Below are 26,274 nucleotides of genomic sequence, written 5' to 3' on the forward strand. Positions count from 1 at the left end.
ATAAGAAGCTTAAAAATGGTCAGCTGCCCCTTTGGTAAATTTGCATTGGAATGGAACAGGTAGAATGAATGGGAAAAAAAGAATTTTTTTGGTAAGGCAATGGGTTAAGGGGCTCGCCCAAGGCCACACAGCTAGGTAATTATTAAGTGTCTGAGACTGGATTTGAACTCAGGTACTCCTGACTCCAGGGCTGGTGCTCTATCCACTGTGCCACCTAGCTGCTCTGAAAAAAGATTAACTGTATATATAAACGGTTCCTGCCTTCAAAGAGTTTATATTTTAACAGGGTTTTGCCCCCCCAGTGTAAGAAAGGTAGAAAGGGTTCTTATGTCAGGAAAAACCTGGATTTAGATTCCTCGTCTGAAACTCCTTAGTTAAGTGACTATGAGCTTACCATTTCCCTTCTAAGTCTCAGTTTCTCCATCTGTAAGACAGGGATAACAATTTCCCTGGAGCTCACAGAGTTGTTATGAAGATTAAATGAAGTCATGTAAAGTGAACCTTCCATTCACCCTTTGGTGTGGCCAACCAGATCTAACAGCTGTCTCGCTCACAAAGCAATCTCTGTCTGAACTATTTTTCATCACACACACACACACACACACACACACACACATATTTGATCTACCCCATCAGAATGTAAGCTCCCTAAGGACAGTGACTAACAGTTGTCTTTGTTTCATTAGTATTTTGCATGATGTCCCCTCTATATATAGTAATAAATATTTGTGAATTGATTGAGTGATTGATTAAAGTTCTATAAGAAGAGGCAAATAGTCTGGTGGGGAAAGAACTAATCCTGGTAAACCCAGTAGATCTGTGTTCAAGTCTGGCTTTTGATACAAGAAAAGAGTACTATATAAATGTTAGTAATTATGGGACTTTATCCAGTCATTTGAATATTTATAGAAAAATGGTGATTGTGATTTTGAATGTCCAAATATCCCCCAAAGTAATTTTGAATTTAGTGTCTTTTTTGAAATTTTATAAACTATAGAATATGCCAATTCATCAAAGACCTGGAATATTGACCATGTGGGACTTCTTTCCCTGGTAGATCCTAGCTGTTTAGAACTTACAGGTAATAAGAGTCAGACATGGACTTTGATCCAGGTGTATCTAATTTTTAAAAGTATTTGGGGGGCGACTAGGTGGCGCAGTGGATAGAGCACCTGCCCTGGAGTCAGGAGTACCTGAGTTCAAATGTGACCTCAGGCATTTAATAATTACCTAGATGCGTGGCCCTGAGAAAGTCACTTAACCCCATTTGCCCTGCAAAAACCTAAAAAAAAAAGTATTTTATAATAAGCTAGGAAATTTTTTTCTGTGCTCCTCTTAGGCCTTCTGAAATTTGCAAATGATAAAAATATGTCTGCAAATAAATTTCAAGCCATCTCACTAGGACAGGGACAAGGACCAATTGCAGCAAAAATGATCTCAGAAAGCATGGAGGCAGGAACGTGGGTTTGTTTACAGAACTGCCATCTGGCTGTGTCATGGATGCCAATGCTTGAAAAAATATGTGAAGAATTCAGCATTGAGACCTGCCAGCCAGCCTTTCGGCTTTGGCTTACAAGCTATCCATCTGAAAAGGTACATTGATGTTGGTCAGACATTGGCTCATTTCTGTAAGGACTTTTTACACTGAACATTTAAAGTGGACTTGCAGTGATTGATCTTTTCTTTTCCTCTTTTCTTCTTTAAGTCCTGTGGTCATTATACATGTTTTCTATTTTCTAGCAATTGGTGTCCATGTTTATGAGACTTTGAAATTGGTTTTCTGTCATTCTCCATCTTTTTTTTTTCCTTTAGTTTCCAGTAACGATTCTACAGAATGGAGTTAAAATGACAAATGAACCCCCAACAGGTCTCCGACTGAATCTCCTTCAGTCTTATCTCTCAGATCCTATTTCTGATATCCAGTTTTTCAAAGGATGTCCTGGGAAGGAAATGGTAAATATTTATTTCTTGAGGGAAATGTTTATAGTTTTGTTTTTTTAGTTTGTTCATTCTTTGCTATGTCTGGATAATGGAAATATATTTTCCCCCATCCTTTAATCTGTAGGACTGTACTGGGGCTGCAGGAGCCATGGGCTACATTTTCCTGAGTTCAGCTTTTGATTTTTACTGAAAACATATTTTAAATTCTAAACATTTTCTCACTTGAAAAATAGCATATCTTGTGAACTTGAAGGCATGTTTTATTATGAGTTGTGTGTGTGTGTGTGTGTGTGTGTGTGTGTGTGTCTTGCTCTTCTTTCTTCTCCTCTTCTCATTTTTCTGTTTTCTTTAAGGGCTTTCCTTCCCCCTCCTCCATCTTCATTCTAGGTACTTTCCAAGACTCAAGTGTTACTCTTTCCTTCTCTTCATTGTCTATTTGAAAAGCTCATTCTTCTGGCTTCATCTCTTCAGGTCTTTGGTGATCATCACCCAAATATCTAGTCTCAACTCACCTTTCCATCCGAATTGCAGCTGAAACCTTCTATATATGTTGTCTTCTCCAGGCTTCCAAGTCATTTCATCCTCATGACTTTCCCTTTTTGTCAGTGGAATACATATTCTCTCATGACTGAATTAGGGCTCTTCTATGAGCCAGCTTTTACAGAATCATAGGAACTGAGGGTTAGGAGATGATCTTGTGGTCTGTTCAGGAAAGGAATCCCTATCATAACATAGCAAGTGAGCATCTAACCGCTTCCTGAAGTCCTCTAACATGGGGGAACCTGCTACCTCTTGAGTCTTTTTAATCTGTTTCACCAAACTGATCTTCATAAAATCCCATAGCTATATAATGAACTCCTTGTTTTCTATCATATCAAAACTAATCCAACCAGTTTTACTAATCTTACTCCTACCTATCCAAACAGGTTTTCCACTAACTCTCAAACTTCAGCGTGTAGTTTTTGAGTGTTTGCTTCAGGGCAGAGTTATCAGTCATGTGTCCCAAAAAACTCCCAAGACTCTTGACTAGATTAAAATGTAATTGTGAGATATTATACAATAGAACATAGATAATACTAAAATGTGGTTCTCTAAGTCAGTACATGACCACAGGGATCCATTTCAAATATGTGCTAGGAAAGGAGGAGGGAAACAGTTTCTGACCAGGCAGGACTTCCACCATGCTCGGACAAGATAATTGACTCAGAGCTTCTTTTTGTGAGAAAATTCAGACCCAGAGATTACACAGCTCACAGGGTCAGGAATCAGACCCAGATTTTTTTGACCCAAATCCTGCTCTCTTTCTCCTGCCCCATGCTGCCTCCCACAAGGACTTTCTTGTTTACTGCATCACACTTCTAACTCCTGTGGAGAATATAGCCCATTTGCACAGATAGGGTTTTTCCAATACATGATCTGATGCTGTGCCACCACCTGTAACTGTAAACTGACTTTATGAACTCAAGCAGCAGGCCTCTGGCCCAGCCCATTGAGATCATTTTTTTGGATCTCAGTTCTGTCATGTGGATTGCCTGGGGGAGATGAGAGATAATGTCAGTTAGGGTTATTTTTTTTGTTGATAGTTATTCTTAACTCATTTTCTTCTGTTCTCCAATGAAAATGATTGAGACAGATGAGGGTAATATTGCTTTTATCCGTTTATGGTCACAACTCGGTATTATTTTGTAGCTATTATTACTGTTATTAATCATGATGTGTTTATTAAGTACCTACTTAGTGCCAGCTCTATACCAATCACTAGCAATACAGAAGAGGCAACAGAGAGCCCCTGCCTCCCAGGAGCTTATAGTCTAATGGAGGATTCAACATGCAAACATATAATTCCATGTTAAGCTACCTGCAGGATAAATAGGACACAAACAGAGGAATGGGGCTGGAATGAAGAAGGGTTGGGGAAGGCTTCCTATAGGAGACGGAATCTTAAAAGCAGCCAGGGAAGCCAGGAGGCAGAGATAAGAAGGGAGAGCATTGCAGGCATAGGGGATGGACAGCCAGAGAGAATGTCTGGAGATAGAGGGTCTTCTTTGTGGAAAAGTCAGGAGACTGGTGGCATTGGGTTGAAGAGTACATCATAGTCCAGGCATGTTCTGCTTTCTAAATAATAATTGACATTTCTGTAGCCCTTCAAAGGTTTGTAAAATATTTTACAAGTATTATCTTATACTAGCAACAAACCTACAAGGTACATATTGTTATTTCCCTTATTTTGTAGATGAAGAAACTGAGGTCAAGAAAGGCTGTGACTTGCCCAGGGTCACATAGCTTGGAAGGGTCAAATCTGAACTCAGGTCTTGACTCCTCAGTCATCTAATTAGAATTGTGGGACATTAGACTTGGAGTTGAATGCATTTATAAAGTTCCTATTAACAGCCAGGCTCTATACTAATCACTGGGAATACAAAAAGAGGCAGCAGAGAGTCATACCTACAAGGAGCTTTCTTTTTGTGTTTATGTGTGTATTTTTGTGTCTAGACATATATGACTATATATGCTTCCTGACTCCACATCATCATCTCTCTCCACAATATCATGTTTTTCATTACATTAAGGTTGATCAAGGGGCTTGTCCCGAATTCTAAAAAAGATGAGCTCCAGTTTGGGAGAGTTCCATATTAGAGGAGAAGACCCTGTGGGGCAGATTGGTCACAGAATTAGAAGCTGGTGATGCTGGAAGGGATCAGGGCAAGGTGGTGACCTCCAGTGTCTCAGGTCTGCTTTGTTTTATTCTTCCAGGTGTGGGAGAAACTGCTTTTTGGGGTTTGCTTCTTTCATGCTCTTGTCCAAGAGAGGAAGAAATTTGGACCTCTTGGGTGGAACATCCCTTATGGCTTTAATGAGTCTGATTTGCGCATCAGTATCCGGCAGTTGCAGGTAAGGTGGTTTGCAGCCCTCAAGAAACAAACTGAGTCAAGCCCAGGCTGGCTTGTTCCTCCATTAGGGAGGTGGGCATGACTACCACATGGGTTCAGGACCCTGAGCTGGAAGACTTGGACTTGGGGCCTGGATGGAAACACCCCACTCCTTTAGATTTTTCAGAAACTCTCTTCCAACCCAAGGGGACCTGCAACAGGGTTGGCAGTGAAAGGTTTTCAATGATCAGGCTCACTCTGATACCTTGATGGATGGGTCAACTCAGTAATGTGGATGCCCCCTCCAGTGGTGCAGAGAGACCCCAAAGCCTGAGAACAGCTACTTCTTCCATGTGTGCCTCAATTTCCTTCTCTGTAAAAATGAAAGAGTTGGGCTAGATGACTTCTGAGGTATCTTCAACTCTCACCTAGGTTGGCTTTCTCTACAGGAATGCTCACTTGCCATACCTGGGCCTTCTTGTAGGTCCCTTGACCTGGGGAGCACAGGGTAGTCTGATTGTTATCCCTCATTCTCCTCACATCTGACACCTCTCCTTTCCTGCTTATGCTCTTCCCTGGTGATGGCATGAGGACTCTTCCTCATGAGATCATTGAACCATGATCTTTGGGACCTTAGATATATTGAGTCCCCCTTCCCCCACTTTACAGATTAGGAGGACCAAGAGAAGGAAGTCACTTGTCCAGGAACATCCAGGTGTCAGGTACCAGGGGTAGATCTGATCATCCTTTATCCTTGAATAGTGATAGGTATAAGCAGGTTCATCTTTACTTTGGGCTTCTCCACTGACCTAGACATAGCCCTCTCCTTACTTCTTCCAGGGGTGCAGTAATGTCACTCCCAACTCTACAGGATCAGGGAAGACTCTTGGGGTTGAAAAGATTGTCCTATGCTTCAGGGAGCAGTTTAGGGTCATTGAAACACCTCAGAATCTCCCAATTCCTAAGCCAAGGATAGAGTAGATGCCCATAGTAAGTAAAGACTGGGGGATAGCAGCATTGACCCTTTATCAAATAGAAAAAGCCTGGAAGATCTCCTTCCTAAATTTGAGAAATTTACCCCTGAGAATTTGAGAATCTACCCCTGAAATGGGGTAGAAATGACAGAAGTGATGCCCCATTGATGACTCTTGGCCATGCTCACTGTGTCATCTGAGCCCCTTACCCCATCTCTCTCCGAGACGTGTTGTTCCCATTTGTCAATCAAAGAGGCCACCAAGACACTCTTGGGGGGCCTGGCCATCTGGTCCCAGGAAGTTTCCAACATTAGGTTTGTATCTCTGGAATGTGAGCCTGCCTTGAGCTGAGGGGCCAGAGCTTGTTCAGTGAGGGTTAGAGGAACAAGAGGGCTCCAGGGGAAGGGGCCCCGGGCAGCTCTTTGTAGACTGGACATTACAGAACAGGATGAATGAAAGAAATAAGCTTCCACTTGGCTGAGCTCTTGGAACACCAAGATGCTCTCCAGGAACTCCAATCAGAAGGAGGCAGCTCCGATGAATGGTTCCATGGTCCCTAGAGTGCGGCAGCAAAGCAGATGCCCATATTTCTTTTTTTAATGATAATTCAGTACCCAGAAAGATGTCATCTACCCTCAGTCATTTTATACCTATGAGGACCCTGGACAAATCACTTCTCCTCTGTGGTCTCAGTGTACTTAGCCATAAAATAAGAATAATAATAGCACCCACCTCCCCAGCATTGAGATGATAATAGTGAAATGCTTACTAAAGACTGAAGTGCGTTAGCTAATATTGTTACTGGTTGTGGCCTGATGAATAACATCACGTCCGGTTTCTGATGCTGAGTCATTCTACAGTGTCAAGGACCTGGATAGTAAGAATTTTCTTTTCTGGGTCCTTCAGCACTCTAGTGGCTGAGCAGATAGGGCTGTCATGTTGGCGCACAGGACGGACTTTTTTTTTTTATTCTTCATCTTTAAAGACACAGCTATATTAAATCTGGGGCAGCTACCTGGAGTCAGGGAGAAGTCTCTTTGTAAGTTCAAATCTTCCCTCGGATACTAGCTGTGTGACCCTGAAGTCACTTAACCCTGTTTGCCTCAGTTTCCTCATCTGTATAATGAGCTGGAGAAGGAAATGACCAACCCACTCTGGTATCTTTATCAAGAAGATCCCAAATATGGTCATGGGTCAGATGCACCTGAAAATTTTAAAGATAACACAGTAGTAACAAAACTGTTTGACTTAGCTTTGTCTCCTTTTGAATTTTTAAAAATTTTATTAATGTCTTCTTTCATCTCCTTTACTACTCATCAATTCTCCCTTTCCTTCAAAATAGGAACCCTCCCTTGGAATAAATGAGTCTGGGCAGGCAAAACTGAAAAGAGTGTTCAAGTTCAGATGAGGTAGAGACGTTTTAACACTTGATTCATTTTTCTTATTTTCAGTTATTTATAAATGAGTATGAGACAGTTCCATTTGAAGCCATCACTTACCTCACTGGTGAATGTAATTATGGAGGACGAGTGACTGATGATTGGGACAGGCGGCTCTTGCTCACCATGCTGGCCGATTATTACACCCCAGAAATCATTGAGAACTCACATTATTTGTTTTCTCCCAGCGGAAACTACTTCGCCCCTTTTCGGGGTACCTACGACGATTATATTGAATTTATTAAGGTAACTCTTCAGGCTAATTGGGGGGTTTAGGTGCCAGCTGTCATCCTATGGATCCCAAACATTTTGCACAATACCTAAGACATAGAATAAATGGAGTCTTGAGATCAAATTCAGTCTCAGACACTTAGTAGCTGTGTGACCCTGGGCAAGTCACTTTGTCTCTGTTTGCCTCAGTTTCTTCACCTGTAAAATGGGTGCAATAACAGCTCCTACCTTCCAGAGTTGTAAAGTTCTGTCTGATTGCTAGCATTATTATTCCTTCCTTTTGTTCCAGTTAGGAACAGTTAGAAAAAACTTTCCTCAAGGATTGGTTGAGATTGCTGCTCTTTAGGGCCTTTGTTGCTGTCTGCCTGTCATGGGAATGATCTTGTGTTCTGAACCTGTTTTCCTGCAGAAACTTCCATTCTCTCAAAACCCTGAGGTATTTGGGCTACATGAAAATGTTGATATCTCCAAAGATCTCCAACAAACCAAAACCCTTTTTGACTCTTTACTCTTAACCCAAGGGGGTTCCACCCAGTCAGGGTCATCAGGAAGTGCCGACAGTACTCTTCTTGAGATCACCCACGATATTCTTGGAAAGGTAAGAGAGTAGCCTAATGCTTCCTTTAGAACATATGATTTTGTTCTTCTTGGGTGGGTTTTGTTTTACCCATCGATGGAGAAGACTTGGGTGTCTGCCCCTGGACTTAAGAGGCAGGGCAGGATGGGCCTGGGAGGTGAGGAGACCAACCTCATCTCTATTGCTGACCAGTGGTGGGCAAGGACCAAGATCCCTGAGCGAGAGGTCATTCAATCCAAAGACCTCATTTTATTTACAAGGAGACTGAGGTCCAGAGAGAAATGTCTTGCATAGTCAGTTGGTGACGGAGGTTGGATTGGAGTCCAGATCCTCTGACTTTGCAGCATTCCATTGGACCTTTCTGAGCCTTAATATCCTAACTTATAAAATGGGAATAATAACACTGAAATCTCAACCTAATAGGATTCATGGAGGACTCAAATGTGATACTGTTTGTATAGTAATCTAGAGTTGCCAGATATTATCATGATTGTGACCTTCATCATCATCATCATTATCATCATCAATCACATTATTATTATTTTCATTATGTTTGAATTGATTACAGATGACCCAAGGAATTTAAGTAGTTTGTTTTAGTTTGTTTCACAATTTAAAAAGATCCCTCTAAGGAAGCTAGCACAGATAGTCTCTCTCTAAGACATGTTAAAATTTACAAAACATTATCTTCATAATCACCCTGTGGGCAAATATGTCTAAGAATTATTAGACCCATTTTTTTCAAATGGGGAAATTAATTCAGAGAAGTTCAATTATTTTCTGGGGGTTACCCAGACAGAAAGAGAAACTGAACTGAGATATTTTGGCTGGGTGCTGTGATCTTTTCATCATTCAGGAAAAAGGCCACATTCCTTTTAATATATTTCTCTCAAGGAAATAGATTTCTATAGATTGAATTGGCTATCAAAAATTGTAAATTCTCCCTCCCACTATCTGGAGCGTGGTGGGTCTCATCCTCTTAAATCCAAGTTGAAACTCTCTTTAAATTTTTCTATGATGTTCATTTACAAAAAATGGATGTTGTGTTTCTGAAGTTCCCTTTTTCTAGTGCTCTAGTTTTTCTTTCTGAATGATAGACCTTTCTGGACTTTCCAGCTAAACTTGTATTATCCATTTCTCTCTTTTTCCTTTTTGTCTTTGTAGCCCCAGGGTCTTGCACATAGGGGATATTTAAGAAATGTTGTCAAATTGAATTATTAATACAAATTATCTGTGTGACCCCAAGTAAATAACCTCTGTTTGCCCTCAGTTTCCTCATTTGATTAATGGGAATAATAAAAAATACCTACCTTCTAGGTTGTGGGGGAGGGTAAAATGAGTTATTTGTAAAGAACTCTACAAATTATAACACTATGCATTTGGCTTGCTGGTGTTATCATTATTATAAAAACAGAGATTTCCAAAACTGAAAAAAGGATCCACTGGAAAAGGAGGATCCTTTTCTTTGTGTGGTTTGCTCCCAATTGGAACTCTCCAGGTCCTTTTAAGTGCATATGCTTAAAGTTGAGGCACCAGATGAAAATTCTGCTGCTGCCTTTGAATCTAGCCCAAACATTGAACCTATGGACCTTTGTTTTCTCCTTTGTGAAAGGAGGGGTTGGACAGGATGACAGCTGATGTAGGCCCCTTCCGGCTTCATAAGAAACACTTATAACTTATAAGCAACTTTTAAGTTACTCAGAAAGTAACTTATTATTTGGAAATTCATCATCCTAGATTCCCTTAGACTTTGACATTGAAGCAGCCTTATGGAAGTATCCTGTAAGATATGAAGAAAGTATGAATACAGTCTTGGTGCAAGAAATGGAAAGATTTAACAAGTAAGCAACAGTTGTATTGTTATTGATTACACTTGACTAAAAACCACACACACACACACACACACACACACACACACACACACACACACACACAAATTGAGTTGTTATTTCACTGGGTTGGTTATAGTCTGCCTATACCAGTTCAGACAAATTGTTGTGAACTTTAAAAGCACCTTAAGGAGGTGAGGCTTACCAATGCTTATTATATAATACATCTCTCAAACTATGACACCTCATTCAAAAATTGAGCTCACTCTCCTTTATAACTATAATGATAATTATATAATATATATATAATATAATTATAAATGCCTGTTCTCCCCATGCCCCAAACCCTCAAGCCCTACCCCAACACTCTTAAGAATTCAACCAGTAATTTGTATTGAACTTGGAGGATCATGGCCACAGAACAGCTGCCTGCATTTTCCTGGTCATATTATTGATTCACAAAGAATTAAGAATGACATTTTTGATCAGTGTAAGACTTTCAAAATATAATGGGAGAATACCGTATGATGCAGCCTAGAGGAGGAAGTATGTGATCCCTGTTATCCTTTCTGCTATTGGAATTGTATCAAGGATACCTTCAGTGAGTCTAGAGAATGTGAACATACATCTCAGTATTTTTATTCCATGATAAAGTATTTCATCTGTGTGTAACATGAAATATAAAAAGATAATAGCAATATAGTGACTTGTCCTCAAATGATTTCTATCAGAACCTACAGGAAAAGATGAGTGTGAGATCATAGTAATGAAAATAACATTCATAACTGCTCTGTAATGCTTCAGGGCTCACATACATCATTTAAGTGGTGATTTCTGGTGCTTTAGAGTTGGAGGCACAAGGACTATATCTAATGAGCAGCTCTGTTCCTAAACGACGATAAAGATGTTGACAGAGGGATAGATGGAAAGATTGATAATCTATATGATGGACGGCGTCCCTGCTTGAACACTTACTCTCTCCATAACTTGAGTGTATAACCCTCTTGTGGCCTCAGTTTCCTCACCAGTAGAAATAAGGAGTTTGTTTATTCGGGAAAAAGTCAGAGTTAAGTGACTTGCCCAAGGTCACACAGCTAGTAAGCATGAGAGGGCAGATTTGAACTTGGGTTCTCCTGACTCCAGGGCTGATGCTCAATCCATTATGCCATGGAATATCCTTTATTTGAAGAGTAATGGCAAGTGACCCTTGATGTAACTGAGAGTCAGCCATTTTCTTGTCATTCCCATCTCATAGGCATAGATTGATAACTGGTCTTTTAAACTTTCAGCCTAAACAGAACAATCCGGAACACATTGCACAACCTTGAGAAAGCCATCAGGGGACTGGTGGTTATGGATTCTGAGCTTGAGGCTTTGTCCAGCAGCCTGATGGTGGGGAAGGTGCCAGAAACATGGGCCAAGCGGTCCTATCCGAGCCTCAAGCCCCTGGGAAGCTATGTTGCTGACTTTCTCAACAGGCTGTTCTGTTTACAGGTAAAAAAGTCTGATCCCCAACTATTGGTCTATTCTTCTGGGTGGGAGAAGAGTCAAGGTAGAAACAAGAAACCAACCCACATCCTAAAAATCTGCCATTCAGAACCTGGCAAGAGGTGCTGAATATCTTCAGGGAGGTGGAATCTAAATCCTTGGACACTGAAAAATCAGCTACACTGATTTAAAAATCTGCACTGCCTGGGATAAGTAGTATATAGTTTCTAGAATTTATGGAATTTTTCAATATGTGCAGTAGGCTAAGAAAGATTTGGAGTGTACCATTGGCCTCCCCTCTGTGGCCACATTTAGCTGCCCACCAGGAGTGACCAGGGTTCAAGTCTTGTATTATGGATTACCATGGCCTTGGAGATATACTTGCAGTGAGCAGTGGATTTCTCCCTTCTCTTTCTTCTCCCAGGCCCAGTGTGCTCCATCCTGGGCAAGGACTTGGAGGAGAAGGAAATGGAAAAAGGAAAGACAGAGAGACAGAGAGAAGAGAAACTTTCTAGAAGCACAGATTCTAGGATTTTATAAATTTTGTCTTTTGTTTCAAACTTTAGAGGGAATATTTGATTCTGGAATTTAAACTTGTGATTGCAGACTCTCTCCCATCTCTGCTTGTGCAGTCTGGGATTCTATTCCATACCTAACCCCAAAATTTGAAGGCTAGGATGTTTCTCTAGAGCTCCAGATCAACTTAATTTCATTTGTTCACATTTTTGGACAGTTTTGGAAATTTTTGGAGTTTTATGACTAAAAAAATCCAACCAAACATTCAATATTCTTGAATTTCTACTCCCCCCTCCTATTAATTCTCTTTTCTCCTTCATTTGCCTCTTACTCTTTTTTATCATTCTCTTGGGGGGTATGATGTCTCATCTGCTTGAAGACTCTAAGCAACGGTTTGTTGTGAGGACATTCCCTATGGTCTGTGGCATCCTTTCTCTGGTACTTAGTTCTTCCAATCATGTGACATAGATTCTGCCCAACTCGAGAGCTTTGAGATTCATCCCAGCTCTTAATAGAGTGGATTGTATACAATACAGTATGTGCTACGTTAACAGTGAATATGGGAGACAAATTAAATTCTCTTTGGTAAAGACTTGTTCTTCCTCTTTCATCATTTCTTTTAAAATGATCCTTGGGGGCAGCTGGTGGCACAGTAGATAGAACACCCCCTCCCCCGGAGTCAGGAGGACTTGAGTTCATATCTGGCATTAGACACTTAATAATTGCCTGTGAACTTGCCCAAGGTCACTTAACCCCATTGCCTTAAATGAATAAATTTTTTTTAAATGATCCTTGGATATCACTGTAACTGTAGAACAGTTACATGAAGGTTGCCTTGATAAATTTTTCCTATGGCACATTCAGAGACTCAGTATTTCTGTATTATTTATCTTTACATCCCTCTCTTGGATAAATGTTGCCTCTTTTGTTCCAGAACTTTAACCCAGAGTTAATCCTGAAGGAGGACCTTCCATGTGATGTCTCTGTCCTCCATATTTCATTGAGGAAGTCATCATCTTTAAGCCCATGAATTTCCATGATACACTTAGAAACTCCAGTGGATCCCTGTTATCCTATGGGTATTCTATCTGTCAGCTACTGGCAGAATCCTTCCCTAACTTCTTGTCCGGTGTGGATTCTTGTCTTCCTGTAATACCTTCTTAGGGGACCCAACATACTGCAAGTCTTCCTTTGCTTTGGGTTTTTATTTTTGCTATTTTGGGGTATAATGGGGTGGCCTTTGTGCTATCGTCTTCTCCAACTTCCTACCTCACCCATTTTCTTTTCTTTCCCTGGTCCTTGACTTTTTTGGACCTTGACTTTTTTCTTATTAGCGCTCTTGGTGTCTTAAACTTTCTCTTCAATTTAGTCAATGATACAACCTTCGCTTTGATTTAACCTTCTCTCTTTCACTTCCTCAGTTTTTGGTTAGTAGCTTATAATTATACTGTCTGTAGTTAATTATCCATTTGGAAAGAAGAGATATAGGAAAGAAACATCAAGCAATTATATATAATCAATAGTGACTCAGCATATACAAATATTTTCTTTAACATAATTAATTCTATAATATAATTAATAATTGTATTAATTATATATTGCACAACTATAGAGAATATATCAATATGTAATGGTATAGTTCTATATTAGATAATAATGTTTAATTATAATAACATCACATATAAATATATGATATGATTACATGTCGTCAGTGCTTACATAAACTGTTAAAAATCTGGGGGGTCTTTTTTAGGGGGAGTCAGAACATGGCTCTTGAGAATGAGTGGAGACAGATTGAAATGCATTTTACCATACTTAGTCCTCATTTATTTACACCATTGAAGGAGATCATGGTATAAATAGCATAATATTTATTAATGTCTGTCTTTATGCTTTATGCTTTATGCATTATGCTTTTTTCCAGCTAATTTGTTTTCCTAATTAAGTCTTCTTTGAGGTTTTGTTAGATCTCACTGATGACCATCAGTCATTCAATAGGCATTTATTAAATGCTTGCTGTGTACTAAGTGCAGGATATGGTCACTTCCTTCAGGATGAAGGTTACAACTCAACCATGTCTTCCCAAACAGAGTGACATTTGTTTTCCTAGAAATGTATTAACTGAGGGTGTTCATCAGTATTGGGGGAACTTCCTTTACTTCCTTAAAATTGCTGGAGGTCTGTCCATTGGTGACCTCTATACTAAGGCTCTCTGTGATGTAAATTATAAATGTCTGTTTGTCAATCTTTCCCCACTCCCACCCCCCAAGCACAATCCTGATGCTACTTCCTTTCAGTCAACTACAAGTTCAACTACCCTGGACACCTATCTTGGGAAGCCATCCTAAATGAATGGTGCCCCCCAAAGATCCCGTTAGAGAAACAAGAAATATGATTAGACAAGAGTGGGCAGTGAGGTATTAGCAGCACAGGCAGGTCTGGAGTAGATCTAGCCTTTGGGGTGAACTTGGTAAGACTATTAAGGTGCAGATCTACATTGGTAGAAGGGGCCTCTCTGGGTGTTCCCAATATCAGTGAAATCATCAGTCTTGGTAAAAAAAAAACCCCCAACAAAACTGTGTATTAGTAATGAAGATGGTATCAGAGGAAGCTCATATAAATTGTAAAAAGGAAGTAATTTTGTTCCTTTTTCTTCATAGGTCTGGTATGAACATGGAAAACCCAATGTGTTTTGGCTGTCAGGTTTCTTTTTCACTCAGGCCTTTTTAACTGGAGCCATGCAGAATTATGCTCGAAAATATACGATTCCAATTGACTTACTGGGATATGAATTTAAGGTATAGTAACTCTCTGACCTCATTGGTATATTACATTTATGACGTTAGGAATTTGTCTTGGGTGGCCTTTGGAGCTAGCGTTCAACATTTGATTTTTCCTTGTGCTCCCTCAAACTTTCTTTTATTTTTTAAAATTTTTATTTTTTATTTAAGGCAATGGGGTTAAGTGACTTGCCCAAGGCCACACAGCTAGGTAATTATTAAGTGTCTGAGGCCGGATTTGAACTCAGGTACTCCTGACTCCAGGACTGGTGCTCTATCCACTGTGCCACCTAGCTGCCCCTAGTTTGGATCTTTAAATAAAGACTTACCTATCATCTCTATCACCTCTTTATCATTGAATTATCTCTTGTGCAATGGTGAGTCTTCAATGAGGCCAGGATCCATCCATCCATCCAACTAACCATCTATCCATCCATCATCCATTCATCCATCCATCCATCCGTCCGTCCGTCCGTTTGTCCGTCTATCCCTCCCTCACTTCATTCCTCTTATCATCATTCATTATGTGCCTAGTTTAAGTTGGAATACCACTAAGATAACCATAGAAGAAAAATCTTGGAAAGACTGAAATCAAGGATAATTGATCAGAGCACAAGCACCCAAAGTACAGGAAAACCACATGCTTCATTTTGTCATAAGATTTTAAAACCCTGGACATGAAAATCTTTGGATTTACAAAGAGGTAACAGGTGTGACAACCATACTAACTGTTCTTGCCCTTTCAGGTGATCCCTGAAGACACAGCTGAGGCACCCCCTGATGATGGTGTTTACATCCATGGCTTGTTCCTAGATGGAGCACGTTGGCATAGAAAGAAGTTAGTTTCCACTCTAGATTTATTATAAAATAGTGAAATCATTCCAACCACTCATTTAATATTTAGCATTAAACTCAGCAAGAGAGTAATATCAGAAAGAGGTCTCTGTCCTTGAGGGAGACTCAGAGTGAGATCCTATCTTACCAAAGGGATTCCTGTGAAGGCTGGAAATGACCTCTTGTTGGTCCTGTGAGTCTAGAGATTCCTTTCTGTTATGGGTTGGACCAAGTCAATAAATATTTATTAAGTTCCTACTTATGCCGAGTATCCAAGATACAAAGTTAGGCAAAAAAATGCTTACAATCTAATGGATGAGACAGTGTGTAAATACCAAGGTACATATGAGATAAGAGAGACTAGATGGAAGTTTATCTGAAAGGGGAGGCAACTAGGAAAGTAGAAAGTACATTTATATATGGTATATTGCATAGATTTATGATGGATGTACTTAAATAGGAACAAATTTTCTTCCCTGGTAGGAATTCTCTCTCTCTCTCTCTCTCTCTCTCTCTCTCTCTCTCTCTCTCTCTCTCTCTCTCTCTCTCTCTCACTCTCCCTCTCTCCCTCTCTCCCTCTCCCTCCCTCCCTCCCTCCCTCCCTCTAGCTATAGTCAATAACCATTTGTTGTTACATTGATTTTCCCCCATCCCTTTCTCTTTAAAAAAACAGAACAAAGCAAAAAACAAATCCATAGCAAAACCCAATATACTTCTAAGTTCTCTGTTTTTCCTTATAAAAAATCCTAATTTTTGTTGCATTCTCCATTTTTTTCTCATAGGTTTTCTCTTTATTTCTTTCAACAGGGGACTACTCGCTGAACAGCATCCTAAAATTCTCTTTGATTTGATGCCCATCATATGGATAAAACCAGGTAAATATATCTAACAAAGTTTCTAAGAATATAGAGGAGGGTAAATGGTGACTGGCCTTCCAAACAATCAACCTCCCCCTACCCCAGAATTTCTCATTCACTATTTTAGCTATGAAGAATGACTGCTCCTTTACATTAGAACTTGGTTGATGGCTATATGAACATATTTACTTGTTTGTCTTTTTTTTCAGAAGAATGGGTTTGAGGAGGGGAACAAAGTTTTGAGGTTCTTCAGCACAAATTTTTCCTGTGGAGGAAAATCGTTTGAAATTATTCTTTTGTTCTACTTTCTCCTCTGCATCCTAAAGAATGTGTTCTAAAGTCAGGGATGGTGGGGAATCCTTTTTCTCCTTTCCCCATGGTTTTCTGTGTGTTGTAATCATAAAGACTTTGCTATGGGCTTACCTCTAGGATCTGTATTTGACAGTTACCTGTGGGTATCTCAGAGCCACCAAGTAAAGATTATTTGTGCCCACCCAGAAGAATGACCAGGACCCTGAAATGCAACCCTTGTGGCCTAAAGGAGGGATAGTGAGAGTTAGAACCCATCCTCTAGTTCCTGAAATCGTTATATTCTCCTTCCTAATGACCTTTTCCCACCATTATTTTTTTCCTGGCCTCCTAATCATGCTTATTCACAAATTTAAATATAGAATCAGTTTGGGAAGAATTTCCCCATAGTGCCTTGTTTTCTATTTCTGGCTAATAAGACATCTTTATTTAGGTCCCCAAGTTATCATTCCTTTTTATTCTAATTAATTTTCTGCTCATAAGGGCAGGATCTAGTAGGTAAAGTGCTAGATAATGAGCCAGCAAAGACCCGGGTTCACATCCCATCTGTGACTCCTACTAGCTGCATTACCCTGGACAACCCACTTTCTATTGTATAAATATTTAAGTTACCCTCCCAGATTTTGTTTCCATCCTCAAATCAGCGTTTGAAAGATGAAAATCTACTTAAGCAAGTGATTCTATATAGTAATTAAATTCTACTATAAAAATCAATAGATACAAAAGAAGATAGAAAAATAATAAAAATCAAAGGATAAATCATAACTCACAAGATTGCTGTAAGGATCAAATGATATAATGTTAAGTATTTTATAAATGTCAATAATTATTGTTCAAAACAGTTTGCTTAGTAGTCTCTTTTTCATGTGACCCTATAGTCACATGTAGGTCTCTATAATAACTGTTCTCCCTTAAAGCCACTATTTTTAATCTGGACTTTTTTCCTTCTAATTTATGAGGAATTTGGGTCTAAATAGTTTTTTCCCACGTGTGTGTGTGTGTGTGTGTGTGTGTGTGTGTGTGTGTGATATAAATGGGAGACAGAAGATCTGGTTGCGATATTCTGATTTGCTCTTCATGATTTAGGTGAACTTATTTGGTCAAACAACTCTCCTGACCTTGTCTTTCTGATTGTAAAATGGTGGCAGATGGATTAAATATCTTCTAGGGCTTGTTAAGATTTGCTCAACTTTCTATAATTTGATGATTTGTGCCTTCATTCTTCCTCTGAGGATCATTTTGAGGGTCTTGATGTAAACAAAAGTCATAGTTACTTTGCTTTTCAATAGATCTATTTTCTGGTTTTTGACAGTTAGCCCCAAGTGAAGTGCTGTGAACAGGTTTTAGTGCCCATGTGTAAGAAGACTGGAAAAATTGGGAAGGGGACTAGGTCATAAAGGGCTTTGAATGCCAAACAGAGGATTTTGTATTTGATCTGAGTGATGCTGGAGTTTATTGGGAAGGAAAGTGATAAAATTAAACGGTATGCTTTAGGAAAATCATGCTAGTAATCAAATGGAAGGGGGACTGGTGTGGGGAGAGAATTGAGGTAGGCAGAGCTGCCAGTGGCTATTGCAATAATTTAACTTTGAGGTAACGGGGCAGTTTTGGAAGAAAGAAGGTGGCAAATTGGAGAAATGCTGAAGTGGTGATCTGGACCAGAGATGTGGCAGAGGTGCAATTACTATAGACATTGGCAACAGATTGGATTTAGAGGGTGTGAGAGACAGAGAGGAGATGAGAAAGAGGGCTAATTTTGATTCTAAGAGACTATGTGAGAATGGTGATGCTTTAATAGGTAAGTTTGAAAAGAAGAGTTTAGAAGGAAAAGATAATGAATTCAATTTTGGACCTGAACTGTTATGACATTCTGCATTTTTTTCCTTTTAAGAAACAAGGGGTAGGGGCACTTAGGTGGTGCAGCAGATAGAGCACCAACCCTGGAGTCAGGAGGACCTGAGTTCAAATTTGAACTCAGACACTTGCTACTTACTTAGCTGGGTGACCTTGGGCAAATCACTTAACTCTATTGCAAAAAAAAAAAAAATAGAAACAAAGGATGTGAGCTTTAGCAATTGGGCCCCAGAATTTTATCTTCTGGTTTATTATTGGCAGGCAATTATAGCTATGTGAAAGTGAATTAAATAAAAAAAAATCATGAGCAGGCAAATTTCAGAAAAACCTGGAAAGATTTACATAAACTGATGCTGAGTGAAGTGAGCAGAACCAGGAGACCATTGTTACATTAGCAGCAACATTATGTGATGATCAACTATAATGCACTTAGTTCCCTCAGCAGTTCAGTGATGAAGGATAATTCTAAAGGATTTGTGATGGAAAATGCCATCCACATCCAGAGAAAGGACTATAAAAACTGAATGCAGATCAAGTCATACTATTTTTACTTTTAAAAATGTATTTTTATTATTTTTTTAAAAGAAAGAATAGGTGACCAACCCATTGGGGAATAGTTGAATAAATTATTCAATAAATGAATGCAATGGAATATTGCTATGTTATATAGAAGAACTAGTATATTACCAGGGGACTTCAGGATGCATATGGATCTAACCTCCAATTACTGAACTTCCAAATCCTCAGTCTTTGACTTATTTCTTCACTCCACCTCAGGAGCACAGAGGATGGTGACACAATGGACTTCACCATTTTCCACAAGTTCCATTTCCCTTATTAGAAAGTCTGATATTCTCCTCTCTATAATCTACTAACATTCCATTTCACCTTATGTCTTGCCACTCCTGAACCTGTTCTTGTCCTCATCAAGCTCTACAATGCTTCTGCTGCTGAGACTTTCTCTAGCTGTCACCTTAACACTTTTAGTTTGCTAAAGTGAGCTATTTTAACTGTGCATTGTCCTCTGCCCTTGAATTCCTTTCTCCTTATCTTATTACCAATCATTTAAAAAACAAAACAAAACAAACTTCATCCCTAAGATTTGGCACCATGGGTTACTCCCTCCTTCTTCCAGATACTTGATTCTCTCTGGGTGTTTGTGAAACTGTTCCCTCCTGGTTTTTCATTTACCTCTCTGTTGTTTTCATTCTACCTCTCCTCACCTGGAGAATTGTACTCCCTAGAGTACTATCCTAGGCACTGTTTTTTTTTCCTGTTTTCTCTTTTGGGAACCATAGGGGCCATTAGGTGACACAGTAGGTAGAACACTGGGTCTGGAGACAGGAAGACTTACCTTCCTAAGTCCAAATCCAACCTCAGATACTTAATAGCTTTGTGATCTTGGTTAAGTCACTTTACCTTGTTTGCCTTAGTTTCCTCATCTGTAAAGTGAGTTGGAGAAGGAAATGGCAAACCACTCCAGTATTGTTGCCAAGAAAACCCCAATGTTGTCATGAAGAGTTCGATAATGACTGAAAAATGACAAAATAGGTAAAGTAGCTAAAAATAGTAGGTGTAAACATGGTTTCTATGGAGATGAACTCATAGATTTCTATATTCAGCCCTAGTTTCTCCTTTGAATTTCAGTTCTGCATCACCAATTGCTTATTAGACATTTCAGGTTGCATGTAACAGAGACTTTTCAAACTCAACATGTCTAAAACTGAATTTGTTATCTTTACCCTTTAAACTATCTACTCTTCCAGATTTCCTTTCTCCTCTCAAAGATACAATCATCCTTCCAAGTTTGTACTGTTGGCATTTTCCTGGGCTTTACACTCACCCACACTCCACCCCACATATCAATCAGTTGCCAAACCTTCCTGTTTCCACAGCTTCTCTCAGATGTGATCACTTCTCTCTTCTCATACAGCTCCCACCCTAATTCAGGCCTGCATAACCACTTGCCTAGAATATTGCAATAACTTTCCAATTTATCTTTCTGCCTCAAATCTCCAGCCCATCCTATGCATTATTACCAAAATGATTCTCCATAAAAACAGAGCTGGCAATGTGGTTCCCCTTCTCAATTCCAGTGGTTTCCTTATTGTCTCTAGGACAAGACATAAAGGCTTCTGTTTGGTTTTTAAACACATTTAAAACTGGGTTATATGAATGTGCAAGGAGGTGTGGCACCTTTGTTGTGATGACTGCTTTTCACCTTTGGTGTCTACCTGATCCACCCAACTCTCATCTATGGCTCCCAAGGAGCTGCAGAATGCACAGTGCCCACACCCTGGTAAACCATTTTGGCAGAAGAGCTAAACCACATTGCATGTGATGTAACCTTTTGGTGAGTTGTTAAGGGGATATGTACCCCAAGCATGTGAAAAATTTTTGGCTGAATAGGTGACTGTGAATAGTTTTTTCCAACAGTCATGAAGGTGTCAAAAGCAAATAGTGTGGAATGTTTGGATCTTTGTTAGATATTGAAGATGCCAAGGTCATCTACTGTATCCTGGACCATTGTCAGCCAATTCTTCTGTCTTGCCATTGGACTTAAGTGATTTCTGGAAGAGAGACCTGGTACTGATGACTTCCTGTAGCTCTGTCTCACTGAAATCCAATTTATGTGTAGGTCAACAGACATTACCCATGCCATTTTGCCATTTTTATCTACCTCAAAGTTCTGTGGCAGTGGGCAAATGATAAAGCAGCAGATGCAAATACACTGGGAGCTAGAGTCACACCTCTGTACATGGGTGGCCTGGGCCATAAGGTCATCTTCTCACTGAACTTGAAGCAACAGATGGGATGATAGCTCCTGGGTATCTGAAACAGCCTTTTTTAATATTTTATTTTTTCCAAATTTTCCAAACCATTCAAAGATAGTTTTCAACATTCATCTTTTTGTAATCTTTTGAGTTTCATATTTTTCTCCCTCCCTCACTTCTCACTTCCTTCCCCATGACAGTGAGTAATCTGATATAGATTATGCATATACAATCATGTTTAACATATTTCTATATCAGTCATGTGGTGAAAGAATCAGAACTAAAGGGAAGAAAAATAAAACAAGTTTTAAAAAGAAAAAATAGTCTGCTTTAGTCTGCAATTAGATTCCATAGTTTTTTCTCTGGATGTGGATGGCATTTTCCATCACAAGTCTTTTAGAATTAATCTTGATCACTGAACTGCTGAGAGGAATTAAGTCCATCATAGTTGATCATCATACAATGTTGCTATTAACATGTATAATGTCTGTTAAGTCTTTTTTTTTTTTGCAAGGCAATGGGGTTAAGTTATTTGCCTAAGGTCACACAGCTAGGTAATTATTAAATGTCTGAGGCTGAATCTGAACTTAGGTGCTCTTGACTCCAGGTCCAGGGCTCTAACCATTGCACCACCTAGCTGTTCCAGGGCAGCCTTTTTATGTTTTGTTTTTTTATTTTTAAAGATTTTATTTGAGTTTTGAGTTTTACAATTTTTCTCCCAATCTTACTTCCCTCCCCCCCACAGAAAGCAATCTATCAGTATTTATTTTGTTTCCATGTTGTACATTGATCCAAATTGAGTGTGATAAGAGAGAAATTACATCCTTAAGGAAGAAACAAAAAGTATAAGAGATAACAAGATCAGACAGTAAGACATCTGTTTTTTTCCTAAATTAAAGGGAGTAGTCCTTGAAATTTGTTCAAACTCTATGGCTCTTTACCTGGATACAGATGGCTTTCTCCATTGCAAACAGCCCGAAATTGTCCCTGGTTGTTGCACTGATGGAACAAGCAAGTCCATCAGGGTTGATCATCACCCCATGTTGCTGTTAGGGTGTACAGTGTTTTTCTGGTTCTCCTCATCTCACGCAGCATCAGTTCATGCAAATCCCTCCAAGCTTCCCTGAATTCCGATCCCTCCTTGTTTCTAATAGAACAATAGTGTTCCATGACACATATACCACAGTTTGCTAAGCCATTTCCCAATTGAAGGACATTTACTTGATTTCCACTTCTTTGCCACCACAAACAGGGCTGCTAGAATATTTTTGTATAAGTGATGTTTTTTACCCTTTTTCATCATCTCTTCAGGGTATAGACCCAGTAGTGGTATTGCTGGATCAAAAGGTATGCTCATTTTTGTTGCCCTTTGGGCATAGTTCCAAATTGCTCTCCAGAAAGGTTGGATGAGTTCACAGCTCCACCAACAGTGTAATAGTGTCCAGAGCAGTCTTTTTAAAGGACATTACTGATCACCTCCTGGTATGACAAAGGGGCTCGAAAGGGTGCCCTAAAAATTGCCTGCTTCATACTATCCTGGCTTGCTTATCTCAGCAGGGAGCCCAGCCTGCAGGCAAAGCACAAAAAAAAGTACAAGAACATTGATGAAGATTATTCTAATCATCATTGGTACATGGACTATGCATACACTTGTGGACAGACCCACTGAAAGATAAGCAGCTCTTGTTGTGAGAAAACTCAGCAGATATATACAGATATCAGCCATGAGTACAATGCAAAGAAAGTCAACTTACTGAAATCAGAACTGGGTATAGGTTTTTCTGGGGTGTGCACAGTTAAGCGGGGTAGGTTTTGCAACCAAAACTAATCTAGGGGAGGCTAGGTGGCATAGTGGATAAAGCACCAGCCCTGGAGTCAGGAGTACCTGGGTTCAAATCCAGTCTCAGACACTTAATAGTTACCTAGCCATGTGGCCTTGGGCAAGCCACTTAACCCTGTTTGCCTTGCAAAAACCTAAAACAAAACAAAACAAAACAAAACAAAAACCTAATCTAGTAAACAATCTTTAATGCCTGCTAAAAGGAATGAACAACAGACTCATGAAAGTGAAATTGCCACTTGCAGGAAAATGCCAAAACACCATTAGTGCCTATGCTCCTACCATGATGAACCCTGATGAAGTCAAAGAAAAATTTTTTGAAGCCTTCAGACTGTTATCATTAATGTACCAAAAGAGGACAAGCTTATAATTCTGAGTGACTTTAATGCTAGAGAAGATTCACGACAACCAGACAACTAGCAATGATCATTTAATTCCTAAAGATGTGGGCATCACATGACCTTCTTATCAATAATATTGTTTCCCAATTACCTAATACAGCAAAACTTTGTAGATGCACATTGGCATCCAATAGACTGTCATAAGGAGAAGAGAGAGACAGAATGTGAATGAAGAGTGACCAAGGCAATATAAGGTACAGAGTGCTGAACTGATCACAGACTCATCCTCTCCAAGCTAAATATTCACATTTATCTGAAGTGACAGCCCCAAGGCAAAGTGACTACCAGAAGAATTAATGTCAAGAGAGTGCTTCGCTGAGCAGTAACAGTTTATTGCTAACTTGGAGGGAAAGTTGAGCCAAGAGACAGTTGAGAGCAGTGGAGTAGGAAAAAAAGTGGGCAGCTTTCAGAATATAGTATTGCACTTGCTGATCTGGGTCAGAATACTTACAAACATTAAGACTGGTTTGATGAAAATGAGGGGGGAAATACAGAACTCCACAGGGTTTTTTTTTAATTATAGGATACTTTATCCACTTCTTTTTGGGTTTTTGCAAAAGAAGTGGGGTTAAGTAACTTTCTCAAGGTCACACAACTAAGGAAGTAATACATGTCTAAGGCTGGTTTTGAACTCAAGTCGTCCTGATACCAGGGCTGGTTGCTGTGCCACCTAGCTCTCCCTGTTTATCCACTTCTCAGAATTCCATGAAAGAAAAGTGTAAGTGATGCAGAGATGAAATTCAGTTTTATGTGGACAGTAACAATCTGAAGTGCTTTTATGATGTCCTGAAGGCTATTTATAGACCAGACATATGGTGCATCTCACCTACTCAATGCTGATAGAACCACATTGATTAGTGTTAGAGACATGATTTTAGAGAGATGGGCTCAACACTTCCATATTGCTCTCATTAGACACTCATCAATCAATGCAGAAGCCACTGACTGTTTATCTTAGGTTGAAGTCAATTCCTTTCTATCTGATGCTCCAACTGAAGAAGTGGTTTTGAATGCCATTAGACTATTTTCTGGTGGCAAAGCATCTGGTGCTGGATTCCAACTGAGATCTACATGCGTTGAGTTCAACGTTCATCCAAAAGCTGACTGAGGGGCGGCTAGGTGGCGTAGTGGATAAAGCACCGGCCCTGGAGTCAGGAGTACCTGGGTTCAAATCCAGTCTCAGACACTTAATAATTACCTAGCTACGTGGCCTTGGGCAAGCCACTTAACCCCATTTGCCTTGCAAAAAGAAAAAAGAAAAAAGCTGACTGAAATTTTCTGGGTTTCATGGCATCAGGAGATTATCTCCTAGGAGTTTAAGAATGCCCTCATTGTCCATCTCTATAAAGATAAAGGGAATAGATTGTCCTGTGACATTGCTGGCATGATTCTTGCCAAAGTCCTCAATAGACTGGTCATCTCCCTGAGAATCAGTGAGGCTTCAGAAGGGGATTGAAGAACAGTCAATATGGTGTATGCTACCTGACAACCCTAGGAAAAATGCCAGGAGCAGAAAAGAAGACTGTATACATTTGTAGATAACCATCAGTCATGAGGGCTTATGTCAAAATTTGGTTGCCCAGAGAAGTTCAACAGTATGTACATAAATTTCATGTTGATGTGCTTGCCCAGAAATTTTATAGTTATTTTTTAAAGTATTATATTCGTCCTTTTGTGTAGCTGATTTCTTTATATATAGTGTGTGAATGTATATGAGAGAATCTGGGGAATCTGATGAAAGAGAATGAAATGCCCAAAGAATTATTCCTCCCTTACCATTGTTCTAGACTTGGGGATGCCTTTTCAATTGATTATTCAATCCTGTAGTGGATCTGGGATCTCATGTGGGTCTTTCCTGCCATGGCCAATTGCTACCCATCTATGGGTAAGGGGCAATGAATGATGCTCTTGTGCTCTATCAGTCACCGATGGAATGAAATAAGGCTAAATGCTTGCTCCCATGGATAATGTTTTCAGTCAAGCTGTCAATGAAGACAAACACAGCATCAATATGAGGTAGTGCACTAATGATAAATTCAACTTGAAAAGGCTACAAGCTAAGATAGTGTACTCAATGTAGCCTCTGAAATTGAGAAGCCACAAAGTATGGATGGATTCTCTGCTAATTGTATCAATTTTCACCTAACAATCAACACCAAGAAAGACATCAGTCAGCACTCACACCATCCATATGTGGAGCCATTTGTTACAGCAAATGAGGAAGCTTTGAATCATTTGGATAAATTTAGTTAGCTTAACAACATACTTTCCAGGAATATCTACATTGATAATGAGGTTGACACATGCAACTGTCAGAGCTAGCTCAGTATTTGGGAGGCTCTGTGGGAGAGAAGAGCCATGTGCTGACCTCATGGTTAGGTGCCTGTGAAACCATCGCCATGCCAGGAAATGAATGGTTTCGATTTGGATTGTCTTGGGAAATTTCTGATAAGATACCAGACACTGAGGTCCTTTCTGGAACTCAACTATCAAGCATTCAAACTGTACTGTAGAGAGCGAAGCTCTGATAGGCTGGCCACATTGTTGGATCATCAAATGTATACTTGCCAAAAAGACTATTTTACAGACAATTCACACAAGGGAAACACATGAAGTGCAGAAGAATTGATACGAGGATACTCCCTTGTGAATCACTTATAAGACATGGGAGATGCTGGAAAGAACTGCCCAGAATGGCATGCCTATATCAAAGAAGGTATTGTTCTCTATGAACAAAGAACAATTGCAGTGGCTCAAAAA

The 26,274-nt window shown here is 39.6% G+C and overlaps 1 protein-coding gene across 8 annotated transcripts in view; it reads left to right on the top strand.

The window, feature by feature from the left end:
• The window catches only part of DNAH12 (dynein axonemal heavy chain 12), a 174,806-nt gene that overhangs the window by 144,440 nt on the left and 4,092 nt on the right, over window positions 1-26,274 (top strand). For 7 of the 8 annotated variants that reach the window (XM_074198897.1, XM_074198898.1, XM_074198901.1 and 4 more), the window contains 10 exons: window positions 1,340-1,593; window positions 1,813-1,953; window positions 4,696-4,833; window positions 7,237-7,470; window positions 7,865-8,053; window positions 9,770-9,873; window positions 11,151-11,355; window positions 14,526-14,663; window positions 15,392-15,483; window positions 16,287-16,354. In XM_074198897.1, coding sequence (XP_074054998.1) covers window positions 1,340-1,593; window positions 1,813-1,953; window positions 4,696-4,833; window positions 7,237-7,470; window positions 7,865-8,053; window positions 9,770-9,873; window positions 11,151-11,355; window positions 14,526-14,663; window positions 15,392-15,483; window positions 16,287-16,354 — 1,563 coding nt within the window. Of the gene's footprint in view, window positions 1-1,339; window positions 1,594-1,812; window positions 1,954-4,695; window positions 4,834-7,236; window positions 7,471-7,864; window positions 8,054-9,769; window positions 9,874-11,150; window positions 11,356-14,525; window positions 14,664-15,391; window positions 15,484-16,286; window positions 16,355-26,274 lie in introns of those variants that run through there. The other variant, XM_074198904.1, reaches the window with a different exon arrangement.

The sequence above is a fragment of the Macrotis lagotis genome, chromosome 8 (genome assembly GCF_037893015.1).
Source record: "Macrotis lagotis isolate mMagLag1 chromosome 8, bilby.v1.9.chrom.fasta, whole genome shotgun sequence".
Classification (NCBI taxonomy): Eukaryota; Metazoa; Chordata; class Mammalia; order Peramelemorphia; family Peramelidae; genus Macrotis; species Macrotis lagotis.